Raw genomic sequence first — 14,812 nt, forward strand, 5'->3', positions numbered from 1 at the left:
GTTTGTGCTCCAGCAGCAGCTTTGAAGCCGCTGAAACAGGGTTTCCACCAATTAAAGTTCAGGTTTACACAGAAGCAGGAACACAAAGACTTTACACACCTTCCTTTATTACTAGGACGGAGCAGCGTCAGTAACGCGTCGCCTCGTCTCAACCACCTTCACGTCGGTACGTTTGGAACCAGGTTTTCGGCCGCTCAAGGCCTCCTGGTTACCCAGCAGGGACGTATGAGAAGGCCGAACCCTGCAGGGCAGGAATGTGGGCTGCCCATTGAACAAATACAGCTCATATTTCAATGTGTAAAACAATTACACGTCTAAAAAAAAAATAAAAACCCACACTGGAGAAGAGAACTCCCAGCACCGAAAATAAACCACTACACAGAGAGAATCACCCTGAACCAACAACATCCACATGGCAAACAATCCCCTATTTTGACTTAAAAAGGCATAAAATGAGAAATCTGACTAATCAAACCAACCTGGAGGCAATTCCATCCCAGGGAACACAAAACAAACAGTGTAACGAAGGCAATCATGGCCCCGTCTGTGATACGAGACGCTGCATTGAACCAGCAGCACCTTCCTGCAGGTCCTGCTGGCCTACAGAGACCTGACACATTCCTCTCAGGGCCCCTTTAGCACGGGTCTGTGGCTGCTTGAGCCTCAGCGGGGGGGCTCATGTGAGCACCCTGTAAGGCCGGAGGTGCAGACGCTCGGGAGAGCTCAAGGTCGCGTCGGCTTTGTTACCGGGACACAACTGCCCCCCCCCCTCCCCATCAGGGGAAGGAAAGAAACCTGGAGCAGGCCCCTCGACAGTAGCACATTCATCTTTATACAGTGCACGTAAGCGGGGGGGGGGGGGGGGGGCAATTCGTGGGGCTTTTAAGAGCCGGTTGATTTTAAAAAGCCTCATAGAAGATTTAATGATCTGTCTTTCAGGTCTGGACTAGACAGAAGGTCTGGGGGACGCGGTTGAGGATTAGAACAGGAACGTGCAACCAGTAACCAGGCCTGTTTGTGCAGATTAGGATTACAAACGCTGTTCCTAATACAGTTAAATTCTCCAGAACCCGGTTAGTTACAATCACACATAAACAGGTTTTCAGCATGACGGAATGACAGCGTACCCCATAATCTCTGTAACAGGGAAGGAAATGGACATCCTGTAAATCTGACGAGCACAGAAATGATCAAATCAACAACAAGCTGCCGCCGACGGTGACGGTGACGGACCGGAGGACCCACAGAAACCGGGTCGCTGTTGTTAGAGCCTCGAGGTTCATCAATAAATACGATTCATCTCAATAAAAGTCAGTAAAACTCCAACAGGACTTGGATGAATCAACCCCTCAGAGCACCAGCAGTAATAAAACCAAGATATTCACTTCAGGACCTTTGTGAGCATGTGTGTGCGCGTGTGTGTGTGTGTGCGTCTGTGTGTGTGTGCGTGTGATGCAACAGCGTCAGTGAGGCTGCTTGTTGACGTCCGCTGATGCCGCCTCCTGCAGAAAGGAGGTGAAGGAGGAGCGGACGGTCCGGCCGCACAGAGGCTGCTGCACGCGGAAGTTGTTCACCATGCTCTTCTGAACTTCCTCCTCGGCGGAGGTGAAGAGGAGGCTGCGGAAGACGGCCAGCTGGGAAGAAAAAACGGGATCCGGGATGAGAAGAGCTGCCCACGGGGCGTTTGCCGAGGGTTCGGAACCCAGGGCAGAAACCTCCTTTATGTTTGCACTGAATCAAGGGATCGAGAGTAATTAGAGTAAAGCTTTTAGCAGCACTATTAACACCAGCAGCAGTTGCTCAAGGGTACCTCGGCAATGCTCTGAAGGACACCTTCCATGTTTTGTCTTGAACCGAGAACCCTCTGCTCCTCAGACTGAGCTGTGACATACGAACCATTTATTTGTCCTCTTTTATAAACCCCCCCTCACACCCACCTGGTCGTGGCTGACTTCTATGTGCTGCTTCATGACGATCCAGGTGACCGACTCGGTCAGCGGGGGGGTGGTCAGAGAGCCGTGGTACGTCCAGTAGTCCTCGGTGTTGGACGGAAGAAGACAGGCGGGGTCGAACCGGGTGAACTCCACCACGCTGCCCTGCACACAGGACAGACGGGGCAAGAATTTACCAACAGCCAAAAGAGCGTTTAACCCCCGATCATGGAAAGTTTGGCTGCACGTGCGTGTCCCCGTGCACGTGCTGACCTTGTGTCTGATAGCAGGCAGGGCGTCTACCAGCTTCTGCAGCCCTTCGTGTCTCTTTCCCACCTACACCAGCAGGACAACAAGAATCCGGATTATTCAGGGTTGAACGCTCGAGTCCTGCAGAACGAGGTCGGCTCAGTACCTTCAGAAACACCCCAATTACAGCCAGGCCGTTGTCCCCACTCACAGCCTCCTCAAACAAACTGTACTTGTCAGAGTTCCAGTGGACCAAGTGGAGCTGAGAACATACACAGATGCAACCAGACAGAGGTTTTTAGGCGTGGGTCCGGAGAACAAGAAACAACTCTTTGGTGACATCTGGTGGCGGGATTAGGAACTACACCGTCTGAACGTTGGAGACATCAACCTTTTTCCGTGTAGCTGCTGAAGAAAATGGACTTTTGACGGTGACTATACAGGAAATATTACAAACCATTTTTTGGGGGGGGGCTATGATGCTCTACGGCAGCACAGGGGCAGCAACATGAGCAGGGCAGCTTAAATGTGCCGGTTAGTTCAGGACTTCTTTAGAGAAACCCTCAGGCTCACACTCCCAACAGTCGTGGGATGAGTCAGGTCTTTGTTTGGAATAAGCTGCTGGTTTAAATCCTTCGCAACATCAACATCTATAGCCGCCCTCTGAACGCGTCCCTTGTCTCAGGACTCAGGTGTCTCTGTCCACCTGAGCAGCAGACACCTGCCGCCCGAGGCCTCCCTGGGAACGACAACAGGCATTTCAAGTTTTAACCACGCGAGCGTGAGCAGCAGGACGGGAAGGGGCAGAAGGTCCTAGTCTGTGTGGGACATCTGAATGTCCGTGGGCTCGGTGCAGCGGGACGGGGGGCAGAACTCTGTTTTCGGGGCAGAACTCTGTTTTCGGGGCAGAACTCTGTTTTCGGGGCAGGTGTTACGACATGTCGGAGGAGATACCTCGGCGGGGAACAGTCTCCTGTCCACCGTGTGCTCCGATCCCCAGGCATTGCTCTCCCCCCAGTGGAAATGGAACTGGCACAGCCGGAACTGGTCCTGCAGGGGCCCCCCTTTAAGAGCTGCAGCAGACAGGCAGAGAGCTGCGTTACCGTGACAGCACAAGCGTTACGCCAAGGTGCTCATCTGACCTCCATGCTCCTCCTCCTCCCTCTCCTCTATCTCCCCACTCTTCCTTCTTCTCCTCGTCCCTGTCCTCCTCTTCCCTCTTCCTCCTCCTCCTCTCTCTCCTCTATCTCCCCACTCTTCCTTCTTCTCTTCCTCGTCTCCTCCTCCTCCCCCCTCTCTATCTTCCCACTTTCTCCTCCTCCCTCTCCCCACTCTTCCTTCTCTTCCTCCCTCTCCTCCTCCCTCTCTATCTTCCCACTCTTTCTCCTCCTCCCTCTCCTCTATCTTCCCACTCTTTCTCCTCCTCCCTCTCCTCTATCTTCCATCTCCCCACTCTTCCTCCCTCTCCTTCTCCTCCCCCCTCTCTATCTTCCCACTTTCTCCTCCTCCCTCTCCCCACTCTTCCTTCTCCTCCTCCCCGTCCCTTCCTCCCTCTCCTCCTCCTCTTCCTCCCCATCTACCTCCTCCCTCTTCCTCCTCCCTTCCCCTCTTCATCATCCTCCTCGCTGCTCCTCTATCTCCCCACTCTTCCTTCTTCTCCTCGTCCCTGTCCTCCTCTTCCCTCTTCCTCCTCCTCCCTCTCCTCTATCTCCCCACTCTTCCTTCTTCTCTTCCTCCCTCTCCTCCTCCCTCTCTATCTTCCCACTCTTTCTCCTCCTCCCTCTCCTCTATCTTCCATCTCCCCACTCTTCCTTCTTCTCTTCCTCGTCTCCTCCTCCTCCTCTCCCCTCTCTATCTTCCCACTTTCTCCTCCTCCCTCTCCCCACTCTTCCTTCTCTTCCTCCCTCTCCTCCTCCTCTTTCCTCCTCCTCCCTCTTCCTCCCCATCTACCTCCTCCCTCTTCCTCCTCCCTTCCCCTCTTCATCCTCCTCCTCGCTGCTCCTCTAAATCCCGATTCTCTTATTTGATGGAGTCCAGCAGCGTCACCAGCATTAAGAGTCCACAGGGAAGCTGGTGAGGCCTGTGGTCACATGACGGTCACATGACTCAGCAGCTCTGCTGGACAATTAACTTTTTTCTGCCGCTCTAAGTGGATCTATGGAATTTCCCCCCTTGAGGAAGAGCAGCAGAGAGAGGAGCAGGAACATTTTGGTAACCAAACAAACCAGAGCAGATATTTAGTTTAACGCCCCCCCACACACACACACACACACACACACACACACACACTCACTGGACTTGTCTGCAGAGTCGTCATACTCGACCAGGAAGGAGTAACCGTTGTTCCAGATCTGTTGGCAGGTCTCCGGGTCGTAGTCGGTGGCCAGAGGCTTCAGCGCCGAGTCGAAGACGCTCTTTCTGACCACGATGTCGATGGGCGACTGACAGTGGCCCCCCGGCACGGCGATGGGCTGCTGCCACATGGGATGGACTGAAGGGGAGGAAGGGGGGAGAGGAAAGGCAGGAGGGGAGGAAAAGCAGAACAGTCAGGGGGAGCTTGGCTGACAGAGGAAAACAGGGTTCCACCTACGTTTCATGGTGCGCTGGGCTGCTTCCTTTCTGCTCACACAGTCCATTTCTGCTAAATCTGAGCTGCTCGTGCACGACTTCATTCCACTAAAGTCACACTTTCACACACATTTGTCCTCCCTAAAGCTGCTGACTTAAATGAAAGAGGAACAAGTGAGCAGACGTGTTTCCTCCTCGTCATCGCACCTTTTTTTTTTTTTTTTTTTCTTCCTTTCCTAAAAGGAAATAACAAAATAAGAGGCTGGTTTTACAGAAACTGACAAGTGGAATGTCCTGGCACGCCCCCTCCACAGCAGGGGAATCAGAACAAGACCTCGGCCCACTCAGCCAGGGCCCGTTCAGTCCCCCTTCGCCAAAATAGTTCCCATATAAAGCAACAGAACCAGAGCTCGCAGCCTGACAAATGACACAAAGCAGCAGCGTCTTACTCTCCCCATTCATTCTTTTACACCGTGAGCTCAGCAGAACCGGTCCGTCCTGGATTATCCCCAGATTTCACCATTTCCTGCCAGCTAAGTTGGTCGTGTGAGTCAATTACCCTCAAACCGGAGCGAAGAGGAGCTCCGGGACGGGTCGTCCTCCTCCCTCAACGATGCAGACCAGGAGGTTCTGCTGGTTCATTCATTCAAGCTTCCACACATCCACCTTATTTAGCTTATTTAGCTTCGGTTTAATTCTGTTAAACGAGTGTTGCGGGCGGACTTTTACTCCACTTCCTCTCTTCTACAGTGGAAACATTGCGGCCATTTGTCCACCACAAGAGCCTCTATTGGGACACATCACAATTATTGAGTGTGCAAAGGTGCACCGTCTAATATTATCTATGTAGACTAGATCTATAGGGGGGGGGGCATCAGAGACAGGCGGCTGGAGCCTCATGTGACCACACTGGAGGCTCCTAACTGGACCTAACTAACATCAGATAACCCAAAGTAGATAAAACATGAACCTCAAAGGCCCAAAAGATCCACTTAAGTGAGGAGGACACCGACGGGGTAAATGTGGCGTCCTCCAACTCTGCGTCAACGCCAAACATGTCGGAAAGAAAGCACACGATGAAAAGGTCGAAGCACAGAGGGATCAGGATGATCGACAGGATCTTTGTAATCTGGTGGGGGGGAGGGGGGGGGGGGGCAGCAGGGGCCCCCCGACCATGTGAATGCGGCCCTGAGAGTGAGGGAGGTGCAGGGCGACCCCTGATCCCACAGGAAGGACGGGGACACGGACACACGCACGCACGCAGCCCTTAAACAATGTTCAGAGCGAACCGTTGAGCAAGGCAGCCCGGAAAAGACCATCCTTTGATATTGGCACGTGCTCCTCGATGACACTCGCTTCCGGGTTTGAGCCGCAGCTCCCCTGTACGTGCACAAGCGCGTTCGCAGTGATTTTACTCACTCTGGGACAGCACATATTTGCTGGAACAAGCCGCGAGGTTGCACCGCCTCACGGCCGATATCCGGTGACTTGTGCGGGCGAGCCCGCGGCAGAGCCCCGCCGCCAGCGCTCCGACCCGGGCCGGGAGGAGCACCATGTCGACCCGAGCAGCGACCGGTTCACCAAAGTGTCCCACAAAACCACCGCTTTGGTCTGGCGGCAGCGGCAACGTCGGGTCCCACTTTCGGAGGAAAAAAACAGGCTTCTGGCGGGTCCGAGTTCTGGCTCGCGGAGCGGAGTCGTGCCAGCAACCGGATGCCCGCAGAGCAATCGGGTTACGAACGTGGCAGAGCCCGAGTAAAAGCAGCTCGGAGACGCACAGAGGTGCGCGTCCGACCAATCAGCAGCCTCCGCCGAGGGGCGTCACCGACGGCAGCACACAGATGCGGCTCGACCGACCGTCTGTGGTCCGACTGTGTCGGTGGTCCGACTGGACTGCGACAGGTCGACTCATTGACAGTCCTTTGATTTTTTTCCCGTGCTGTTGTCATGGACACCCATCGCCCCCAGCAGTCGTCAGGCCTCGTGACGTCACTGTGAGCGTTCAGTGTTTAAGGTTTTCAATGGAATTCCAGAAATAAATCAACTTCTTGACCATATTCTAATTTATTGAGACACACTAGTACATTTTTGAACAGAGGTAGTGAGCTGACAGCCCATGACAAACACGGCCGTGGTAGCCTGGCGGCCACCTGTGTGGATGGTCACACGCTGCACCTTCACGCAACAGTCGACACCGACATCAACGCCTTCCAATAGCCGTATTACTGTCATCATCATCATCATCATCATCATCATCATCATCATCGAACCTGCAAAGCCCAAAATCTGCCCTGACCTGTGCAGCATGAGATACAGAACATTTATAAAAATACAAAAAGGTTTTTTTGTTTTCTTTATACCCCCCCCTGCACCGTTTTTTTTTTTACTTATCAAGAAAAGCAACCGATATGGGTCAGAAATAACTAAAAACAATTAACACAAATAAAGCAGTTATATTTGTGTATTTTGAAATGCAAAAAAAAAAAAAAACTATTTACAGACACATGAATCAATAGAGGGTGTATGAAAGAAGTCATAAAAGTCTACAGTCAGTCTGGTGGTCTCCTCATGGCAGCGGAGTGTGTGTGTGTGTGAGTGTGTGTGTGTGTGTGTGTGTGGGGGGGGGTTAATCCAGCTCCATGATCTCGTCATCATCGTCATCAGAGGGGGTCATCGACTGGTCTGTCCGTGGACGCTTGACAGAGGATTCAGAGTCTACATCAAAGTGCTTCCTCTTCGTGGCGCCCGTTGCCACGGCAGCAGAGCTCGACGACGCCTGCTCCTCCACGTCAGAGTCGACGATCATGATGTCGTCTGGCTGCGCCGGGACTGATCACAAAACGGGGAATAAAACCCCGAATTAAAATAAATCTTTCAATTAAAAAGTCCTCCAACCAACCTTCAGCAGAGGTGGACTGCTTGGACGACTCCTTGTTGCCGTTGGCGATGTTGTTGACCTCTTCCTGATTTGCCTGAGGGGGCGGGGCTTTGTCCGGGGCGTCACCGATGACCTCAAACTCCACGTCCCGTTCGAGTTCCTCACTACCGACGAGTAAACACACACCTTTCAGACCCAAATGCGGCGCACGTGGGCGTGTGCACGGCGTGGCACGTACGTGTGCAGGACGTTCACGAGGAGCGTGTAGTCCTGGAGGAAGTCGTCGGCCTGCAGGCGGCTGCCGTTGCGGATCCCGAAGTCAGACAGGAATTTGTTGTTGTTGGCTTGGAGGGAAAGAAAATAAATAAATAAATAAATGACGCGAGTTTTGGTGACCCTTCGTTGGTGGTTTGCTGGTGACCAACAACCACCGGCGGCTTCTTCTCAGCTAATTCTGGACGGAAACGGGTGAGTTGAAGCCTCACATTGGTCGTGTTGCCATGGTAACACTAGCGGTTCTAGTTTTGGGATCGGAGGTCACTTTAAAGCCGCTTTAAATCAGCCTCCACTCATCTGCGTCTCACCTTCCGTTTCACCTTCCTCTGAAGAAATTAGAATGGTCCCTTTTCCGTCCTCGATCTGAACATCTGGAGCCACCATGCCGAACCTCTCCTTCAGCAACTGAAGTGGGACAGAACCAGGAGACGCGTCTCACATCAGAACCGCCTCATTACATCACGTACGTACATTTTAGCCAGAGACAGACGGAAAGGCCAGCGTACCCTGTCCTGCAGAAACAGGATGGTTGTTTTGTGGACGTTGAGTTTGACGGTGGCTTCGGGTTTGCTGACACACACGTAGCAATTGGTGCTGGGGGAGTCCAGGATACACGGGACAAGGAGCTTCTTCCTGAGGTTGGGACACTTGTTCAGGAAGATCTAGCAGGGGAACAGCAACAGAGAAGGAGTCCAGTCAGAAGGGAGGAGCAAGGGTCGACATCTTCGCGATGCTACGGAGGTGATTGGACGGAACGACCTGACCCTAACTCTGAAGGGGGGCAGGACACACACAAAGCACCAACACCGTGTTCCGACAGGGAGTGCGGGGGTAGGTACGGTCCCTCCGAGAAGGACTGTAGATCTGGGGCTGAGCGAATTAGTAACAGCTAATAAAAGTGTTGGGAAACATTTGAAATTTTGCAGAAGTTTAAACTAAAAAAAAAAAAAAGTAGCTCAAAATCCTACTCGGAAGCTGTGAAAGTTTAAGATCTGTCACGGGCTCAAGGGCGGGGGTAGAGGCTGGAGTGAAACCACAAACCGTTCGGCAGGATTCGATCTGCCCCGACAGGATCTTCAGGCTCTCCAGCACGATGAGTCCAGCAATGATGGCGTTGGTGGTAGCAATAGCGGGGATGATGTTCCCTGCCATGGCTGGAACAAAGACACACATGTTCCCTGAATGTGGAGGCACCTGCTGCACACCTGTGTTGTGTAGACCACAACCAAACAACCAAACACAACCCCACCGACGTCCACAGGTAACTCACACTTGACGTCAAAGAGACTCTTCATGTTCATGCTGAAGATGTGCATGCGTAGGTTCGCCGCCGCAGTGACAAAGTCCATAGCTGCGGGCTCGTCCTGAAAAGAGGACACACACACGTGTAGAACCTCCATCAAGAGGATCTCCAGCAGCAGATGCAGCCCCAGACCCCATCACCTTGTCCCAGACGAGCTCAGCTCCTTCTCCTTTCTCCTGCAGTTGGGAGTAAAGAGTTTCCACGCTGTGCCGGAAGAGCTGACATTGGCCCCAGATCCCCAGAACTTGTTGGTCCTTCAATCCTCCTCCACCAGAAACCTCTTGAGGAGAAGCTGGGACACACAAACCACATCAAACACGGGACACTTGGCACAGCTCTCCTGGGGGAGGGGGGCTCAGAAAAGCCAAAACTCACAGCTCTTCTCTAGATGGTGCCAGTCCAGAGGAATCGGAGCTTTCCTCTTCTTCCATAGCTTATCCATGGTCAGCAGGTACATGACGTCGTCTTTGAAAAACTGTGGAGGAGAAAGAGTGGCTAGCCGTTAGCTTATGGCTGAGTCTTCTACTAATGTCAGTTATAAGCACGCGGCACTTGTGGCGCTCCAAGACTCTTTGGCTCATTCTTCCTCACAAAGTTCTACCAGAGACTCCTGGGCCTCCACACATGAAATGTGTCCTCTTGGCTGGTACCTTGTTGAAGAGTTTCACGGGGTCGTATCTGATGGAGCGCGCCCAGTCTTTGGTGTTGACCCGTTTGATGTCTCCGTCCTTTTCTGAGGCCAAGCTCTCGGCAGCCGTCTCTTTGGGGTTCCCTGTTCACAGCACCCACACTCACTACATCAGTTCAGCCATGTTCATGCGCAACATTTCATGATGTCTCGCACTCACATGCAGCTTCGGGGTCGGCCATGTCCGGCGACACGTCCTGATCCGCGTCCTCTTCTCCAAACAGCTGACTACACGAGCAAGATACAGAAGAGACAAAGCTAACAAGCCTGTGGAAAACCTCCCATTGCACAAGAACACCTGTAAATCAACCACATCTGATCCATTCTGCAGAACCTTGGGAGGTGGTGCCGCCCGCGGAGCAGCCTGTTGCAGCGAAGGCTCATCTTTAACGTTCTGCCTGTGCTCGTTACTTGGTTTTGTGCATTTAATTGGAGTTTTTTTGGAATGTCTGACGACTCCCTCGGTGTGAGGAACCCAAGTATTTGGCTTTGGGAAGCCCAGTCGACCTCGGCTCCACTGTTCCCACTCAGGAACAGCAGGTAGCTCCGAGTCTCACGCAGCCCTTCGGCAGGATAAACCCGTCGTTTGTGTGGCGATCAGGAGGGGGGAGGAGCTACAGGGCTGGAGTGACACGGCAGCGGCAGAAAAGGCAGGAGAACCTGTTTGACATCAACAAGTAACAAGATGGACGCGCTAACCCGGCTTAGTCTCACTCCCACTGAGACAGAAAAAAGTAGAAAATGGACAGATTTCATCTCATTTCGGGCTTTAAAATAGCAGCGGAGGAGTCAAATGAGGGGCCAGACTTGTAAATAAGAGATGGTGCAACTCATTAATGCTTAAGAGCAGCACTGAACTAGAGACGCTGATCTGTTTGCATTCCTCGTACCACCGTACGACTTGTCGTAGCGACACCAGCTGCTGTGAGGACAACCAGACAACCATCTAGAGTTTCGGACATTAAGGCTCAACAGGGTTATGGGGAGAGTCCTGTGTCCTTGACTGAAGGTGGCTGATGTCCATCAGGGACAATGTGGGGCCCTGGACCTGTGGGTGAGCAATGGAGGCAGGGCCCCACGTCCCTCGATCCTTCCGGTGTGAAAACCTGATCAGACAGTTGCCGCTGGTTGAGTGCGACATGTGACTCGGAGGTCATACGAAGGCTCTGCTCAGCCTTTGTTCTCTCCCTTATCTCCTCCACTTCTCCTCTCCCAAGGACCCATCGCAGTGGAAGCTGCCTCAGGCCGCCTGCTCACAACCTTCCTCCACCAGAGCCTGCAGAGGAATCACCACAACACTGCAAGATCACTGAGCCACCAGGCTAACCCCAGAAACAGGACCATCCAGCGAGCTGCTAACCTCAGAGGAGCGACCAGAGCGGTCCAGGACCAAACTGCAATTACAACAAATCTGCTGTCTGTATAAAACTGCACAAACGTGAATTCTGCCTTCTTCTACACTCAAGAACTCCACGTTCCTTCGACCTCAACTGGCTGTTAATGAAGTAATTTTGGTTCCACCCCCCCCTCCGAGCCTGTGGTGGCGCTGAGCAGCTCCGTCAGCAGCGTATGAAGGAGTGTTGCAGCAGGTTATTAACCCTCACCAGTGTCTCCCTGTTTAATAACTAATAAACACGCTCCAAAGGGACCGTCTGTGAATGTACCCTGACGCTACCTGCTTCAACTTATCAGCTGTAACCTATATTATATTAACCTGTCTGTACATTAATGCAGCTGTTCAGCTCAACATGTGCACAGACAAAAACCCACGCTGTTAGCCAACAAGCTAATTAGCCCCTTCAGGTGTGTTGAGCTTCTGCCGTGCACTGGCCCCCTCCCCCCAGCACCAACAGGACATTCCAGCCCTGGGGGAAACGCTGCTCACCTCTATTAGACTGTTCGTCGCCTCATGTCTACACCCCCGGAGGGGTTCACTCTCGCGTCACCGTTTAAACTTTGATGACGACCTATATTCACACCACCATTGCAAAATGACTGCGCTTTTCCGTGTGTGTTGGTGTGTGAACGCTCGACTGTAAAAGAGATTAAAAACCGCGTGTGTGTCAAACACAGGGGGCCGTCTTACTTGAAAAGATACTTGGCCCAGACGATGCAGTGGATGGGCTCGGATGGTGTGTTTCTTATGGTACATCCTGGAAAAGTCTTCTGAGCAGGCTTAGGTTGGCACTCATAGCATTCAGTCAGTCCCTTCAATCAAAAGGATCAGAACACACAGTCATGCACGGAATAGTTGCTGCCCTCCACCGTGTTACAGCCTGGAAATACAGCGTATTATCCAGACATTTCTCCCAATAGTCCGACCAGGTCACTACCTTTTTGATGACTGTGACCTGCCCGAGGTACCCAGCTGTGCCGCTCTCTATGAGAGGGATGTCGGCGGCTAAGCACATCCGATTGACGTGATTACGAGCCGCTGAGAGGACACAGAGCATCGTGTTATCGGCTTCCCTACAAAATCACACTTTTTAAAACGTGAGGTCAAGTGTCAATACCTCGGTTATCCAGAGCGTTCATCACCAACACGAATTTTTTAAAGAACTCCACATTGTAGTCAGGGCTGTTGGGGGCAAAGACACAGTGACTTTTCAATAAAATAGCTTGTGCGAAATAATGGCAACAGTAACTCACTTCATGACGCTGTCATGGTAAGCGGTGATGTTCGCCGTGGGGCAGAACTGTAAGGCGCTCTCCTTCGCTACCTGACGTGAATCAAACAGAGACGCCGGGGCAGAAATGTTAATGGCTGGAAAATGACGTTTCTATTCTGTCGCATTCGTGTGATCCAAGTCGTGAAAATGATTTCTAAAATAGGAATTCTGGCAGCACTTTTCATTGTTTAGGTTTGAGCCTCTCAGCTGGTGCTAAAGAACTGCCCTCAAGAGCAGCAAATCTTCGAACCTGTAACAGCATCAGCAATATTCCAAAGGAAATTCCTGACAACACACTCAGTTCAGTTCTCCCACGGACACAATTTGCCTGGTGCAGGTATAAGAAATAAGGTAAAGGGGCGATTACCGTATACATATTCGTATATGTTAGCAACATTTGTCATGATCTGAAGTCTCCAAACCTACCTGTGCCTTGGACAGACCAACATGCTTCTTTTGAAAGAGAAACTGACGGTTGAGATTACTGACATCTATAGTGTCCAGGTCAATCTGGGAGGGAAAAAAGGAAGATAAACTCACTGCAGGGACTAAACAGGAGATGGAAGAAATCCACAACAGTCCTGCGATGATAAGCGATTATGATGGAAATATTATAGAATCGGGCTGTTTCTGTTTCAGCTAAGCAACCGATCCTCCAGCTCACTACTGGTGACTTTTGAAAACCCCTGGTGCTACTTTAGGTGTTGTTGGCGCCACACAGTTAGAGAATAGGGAACAATTACATATATTCGCTTTGGCTTTCGTGCACTTGGTGACATGTGGCCATAGCAATAAACCACAGCAGCGACTAGTTTACTTTGGTAATATGTGGCGTTTATACTAGTAGCCCAGAGCACTGGTTGTGCAGCACAAAGAACTAGCATGATAGCAAGTAGCTAAATGGCACATAGACAAAATGAGCGCTGACGAACCACTTCGATATTTTTGAAGCCGGTAAGGACGAGGTTCTTGAGCAGCTCGCAGCCAATTCCTCCCGCTCCGACTACCAACACCTTGCAACTAGAGAGGGAGTCAGCCAGCTCTTTTCGGAGGGAACCGACCAGTTGGGCCATGATAACGGGTTAGAGACGGAACCAGATGTAGTAGAACGGAGTAGCTAATGCTAGCTTGTTCGTTCAAAGAACCGAAACCCCGCCCCCTTTCGTGACGTGTCGCCTTCTTCTTCTTCTTCCCCCCGTCTTCTTCTTCTTCGTTTTCTTCCCTTTTCCAGCGGCATCGCGCATCATCGCCACCTACAGTGTTGGAGAGTCGGTCCTACTTTACAAAACAAGCAAAAAGCCTTAATTCTATTGACTAATCTTGTACTTTTTAAGAATGAAGTTGGACCTTTCGCCCTTTCGGCGGATAGATTATTTCCTTCCAATCCCGCACATATTGCGTGACTGTAGGATGTCATGTGATAAAGCAGACAAACTCTGCAACCCCTCCCATTGGTAGCAGGACATTAAAATGTTCACATTTTCTAGTTGACGAGATTATCTTATTTTCTTATTATGTTTCCCTCGTGCAGACAAGCAACTCCAATAAGTTTAAACGTGGAAAACGTCTCTTTTAACGACCTTAAAGACTGCAGTTTCTCCCCCGATTAAATATGAAGGAAATTCTTGCCTTAGTGGGTGATTGTATAATTACGAGCAGTAAATTACTCAAAAACAGTCATTGAATCTATAAAGAAAAGGGGAGAGATTCACGTGTTCGACCGTATTTTCGCAGTAGATTTTTGTCAATCCTATTCGGCCATAAGATGAACAGCCGTTTTGCGTTCACGTTTAGATAAAAGTGAAACAGGTTTTTGTCTGTATTTTACCTTCAGTTGATTATTTGTGAAGAGCAAGCGATTCCAGGAAAAGAGATTTAAACTGCGGTTCGCGATTGCTTTCCCCAACACTTTTGCCTTTCACCAGGCGTATTTATTTGCAGATAGACATTATAAACACAAGGTAACGCATAACTTAAGCCATCAGACAGCATCGACACCAGACGAGCTTCATTATGAAGTAATGTGCTGTGACGTCATACTGTCCATATAACATAGCTCAGTACCGCGATATACTACTGGTGTGCAGCCCAAGCAGAAAATGTTATCTGGTGATGACAAAATAAATGGGTTTATTATTTGACTCATAGTACACGGAACTTATTCACTTTTGGCCCAACAGGATTAATTAAACTCAAACTTCTGCTGTTGACTCCCCATTCTGCCTCTGATTGGATTATCCTGATTTCAAC

At 51.1% G+C, this 14,812-nt stretch overlaps 2 protein-coding genes across 4 annotated transcripts; both read right to left on the bottom strand.

Annotated features, from left to right (window-relative positions):
* Positions 1-870: 870 nt before the first annotated feature.
* ca5a (carbonic anhydrase Va) lies at positions 871-6,512 on the bottom strand. 2 transcript variants are annotated; one of them, XM_029841350.1, is made up of 7 exons: positions 6,168-6,512; positions 4,474-4,671; positions 3,135-3,253; positions 2,347-2,442; positions 2,205-2,267; positions 1,938-2,096; positions 871-1,634 (listed from the first exon to the last, which is right to left on the bottom strand). In XM_029841350.1, the coding sequence occupies exons 1-7, from the start codon at positions 6,301-6,303 to the stop codon at positions 1,464-1,466; spliced, it is 942 nt and encodes a 313-aa protein (XP_029697210.1). In that variant the 5' UTR covers positions 6,304-6,512; the 3' UTR covers positions 871-1,463. The 2 variants fall into 2 exon arrangements, with proteins under 2 accessions (XP_029697210.1, XP_029697211.1); XM_029841351.1 differs by lacking the exon at positions 6,168-6,512 and adding an exon at positions 4,771-6,124.
* A 281-nt stretch (positions 6,513-6,793) lies between these two features.
* uba2 (ubiquitin-like modifier activating enzyme 2) lies at positions 6,794-14,559 on the bottom strand. 2 transcript variants are annotated; one of them, XM_011618946.2, is made up of 17 exons: positions 14,391-14,559; positions 12,989-13,072; positions 12,543-12,613; positions 12,407-12,471; positions 12,227-12,327; positions 11,980-12,101; positions 10,054-10,121; positions 9,856-9,977; positions 9,581-9,680; positions 9,346-9,497; positions 9,173-9,266; positions 8,944-9,056; positions 8,409-8,564; positions 8,211-8,307; positions 7,865-7,970; positions 7,648-7,790; positions 6,794-7,577 (listed from the first exon to the last, which is right to left on the bottom strand). In XM_011618946.2, the coding sequence occupies exons 3-17, from the start codon at positions 12,545-12,547 to the stop codon at positions 7,375-7,377; spliced, it is 1,647 nt and encodes a 548-aa protein (XP_011617248.2). In that variant the 5' UTR covers positions 12,548-12,613; positions 12,989-13,072; positions 14,391-14,559; the 3' UTR covers positions 6,794-7,374. The 2 variants fall into 2 exon arrangements, with proteins under 2 accessions (XP_011617248.2, XP_003977790.2); XM_003977741.3 differs by lacking the exon at positions 14,391-14,559 and adding an exon at positions 13,495-13,736.
* Between the last annotated feature and the right edge of the window lie 253 nt (positions 14,560-14,812).

This window comes from Takifugu rubripes, chromosome 9 (genome assembly GCF_901000725.2).
Source record: "Takifugu rubripes chromosome 9, fTakRub1.2, whole genome shotgun sequence".
NCBI lineage: Eukaryota > Metazoa > Chordata > Actinopteri > Tetraodontiformes > Tetraodontidae > Takifugu > Takifugu rubripes.